General features: G+C 40.0%; 1 protein-coding gene across 1 annotated transcript; it reads left to right on the forward strand.

Moving 5' to 3' along the window:
* Positions 1–1,254: 1,254 nt before the first annotated feature.
* LOC140183030 (uncharacterized) lies at positions 1,255–1,777 on the forward strand. Its single transcript, XM_072231030.1, has 2 exons — positions 1,255–1,378; positions 1,473–1,777. The coding sequence occupies exons 1-2, from the start codon at positions 1,255–1,257 to the stop codon at positions 1,775–1,777; spliced, it is 429 nt and encodes a 142-aa protein (XP_072087131.1).
* The last annotated feature ends 940 nt before the right edge of the window (positions 1,778–2,717 follow it).

Below are 2,717 nucleotides of genomic sequence, written 5' to 3' on the forward strand. Positions count from 1 at the left end.
CAATGGGTATCTAAGCATTAGAAGTTTCTGATCATGCTTTTAGTTGCAGATGCTGGCAGCTTCTCTGCGTGGATTCGTCGTTAGATTTGTTTTCGATCTTTCCTTGTGACCCAGGATTCTCCTACCATGCCTAATCCATCACGCTTGCCGAAATTGAAAAACTTTTGCAGCCGAATGGTAGAAGCCTAAAAGAATTTACTGACATGCTGTTTCCTGAGTATGTTGACTCGACTGAACCTTCCGACACAGTCTTTTTTGATGAGCTCAATTTCGATAGGACAGAGTTGGCAAGTATTTTCGTTGATTTGGTTTCCCGGTTGAATCGAGACCAGCGCGTTGCGTTCGACACAATAGCAAATGCAGTTAGTCGTGGCGCTGGTGGTTTTTTCTTTGTCTGTGGATACAGTGGAACTGATAAGACTTTTCTATGGAATGCATTGTCTGCTTCAATAAGGTCGAAGGGTGATATTGTTCTCAACGTGGCATCCAGTGGCATTGTAGCTCTATGGTTGCCTAATGGGCCAACTGCTCATTCACGCTTTAAGGTTCCACTCAGTGTTAACCAGGACTCAATTTGTAATATAAGGCAAGGCACACTCCTCGCGCGTCTTATTTCATCTGCAAAATTAATTATATGGGATGAGGAACCTATGTTAAATAAATTTTGCTTCGAAGTGCTCGACAAGTGCCTTAAGAATGTTCTTCGTTTGATCGTGGATATAATCCTGATGCTCCATTTGGTGGAAAAATTGTTGTTCTGAGAGGTGATTTTCGTCATATATTGCCTGTGATTCCTCGTGGTTCCCGGGAAGAGATTGTTCATTTGTGTATTAATGCTTCGAACCTGTGACAATCCTGCCAAGTGTTGCAGTTAATTGAAAACATGTGCTGTGGTTCGCAAGATATCCACGGTGTACAATTAGAGGAATTTGCTAAATGGCTACTTCAAATTGGTGACGGGTTACTCGGAGACAGCACCGATGGCGAATCAGTAATTAGAATACCTGACAACTTGCTGTTGGGTATTGAGTATCCATGTCTGCATGATTTGGTGTTATTCGTTTATCCTGACATTTTACTCCATTCTTCTAGCGTGGATTATTTTAAGGGTAGGAGTATATTAGCACCAACACTTGATGTTGTAACTGAAGTAAATAATCATGTGATGTCTTTGATCTCTGGCAACGAGAGGGTTTACTTGACTCTGATACACTAATTAATGAAGATGGTCATCTGGAATCTGAATTATACACAATGAGCACCGAGTCATTGAATGAGTTGAATTGTTCAGGAATTCCCCAACACCGGTTAGTTCTTAAAATTGGTGTTCCTGTGATGCTTCTTCGCAATATTGACCAATCCAATGGACTATACAATGGTACACGAATGCAGGTTAGACGTCTTGGTGACCACGTCATTGAGTGCGTCATATTAGCAGGTCGAAATACTGGTGAGATTGTCTTTATTCCCAGGATTGAACATGTCACCTAATAATGATACATTACCGATTAGGTTTACTCGACGACAGTTTCCGGTTGCGCTTTGCTTTGCGATAACCATAAACAAGTCCCAAGGTCAAATGCTGTCAACCGTTGGCATGTATCTTCCAAGGCCTATTTTTACTCATGGACATCTTTATGTTGTGCTCTCTCGGGTCAGCATGCATTCTAGAATGAAGATATTATCTGTTGGTTCTAACGGCACAGTTTCAGATCATACTATTAATGTTGTCTATAGAGAAGTTTTTACCGGCTTGCTTTCTAACATTCTGCCTTGAACGATTTCTTTGTCATGTAGTCCTTTCGTAATCTTCTCGGTAAGCAGCTCTTTTATTTTCCCGTGCTTGGCACGGGTCTTAAAACTAGTTTACTTTAACCACCGGTCAAGGATGAACTTGGTTAACGCACCCTTCTTTTCTAGCTAATACATTGCATCAAGAATTTCCTCAAATAAGTTTTCGATGATGTGAAGAGCAGAGGATTTTATCCGAGCAATGTGCAAAAACAAAATACAATCATTATACATGCTTTTCAAAACTCTATCACCAATCAACTATTGTATAGAATGTATATTTAGTTCTTATAAAAAATTTAATTATACATTGTAAAAAATTTGAATATTTTTGTTTCGAGAGTTACCTAGAACAGAGTTGTTTTGGGTATGAACATGAGGTCCAAATACCTTTGGCTGATTTGTCTGACGTCTTCTTCTCCAACGAAGATAAATCTGTCCGACGTCTTGGTGATGGTAGGGGTAGTACCTGCAAGAGACTTTGATACTTAAGTTAGCATGGATTTTAGGCATATTTTTAGTAGATTGGTTTCAATAATTTCTGAGGGTGTCAAGATAAATTCAGATGTAGAGTCAATAACCACCTTTAATGGTGGGTTGGTTACTCTTTTTTGGTAAAGAGGTTGCTAAAATCTCCTTTCTAGTGAATTGGAGAGATTGTAGAAGTTAGTTACTTATTTAGATAAATAGAGCTAGACCAGTGTGGCTGAGTCCGACCTCTCTGAGGTCGGGTAGACGTTGATCCGAATAATACTTGTTGATTGGGCTTTATTCATTTTGAACCTAGCTTTAGATTTTGGGCTAGGGTATGAACAGTGCTCGGATTGAGGTCGAGCTTCTTTAGGTCGAACTTAAGCACTTCCAAGTCGGCCTCGAATTCTTGTGGCTTTTGGACGAGCATGTCGAGTTTCTCCTAGGAGCATCAG

This window comes from Arachis hypogaea, chromosome 20 (assembly GCF_003086295.3).
Source record: "Arachis hypogaea cultivar Tifrunner chromosome 20, arahy.Tifrunner.gnm2.J5K5, whole genome shotgun sequence".
NCBI classification, from domain to species: domain Eukaryota; kingdom Viridiplantae; phylum Streptophyta; class Magnoliopsida; order Fabales; family Fabaceae; genus Arachis; species Arachis hypogaea.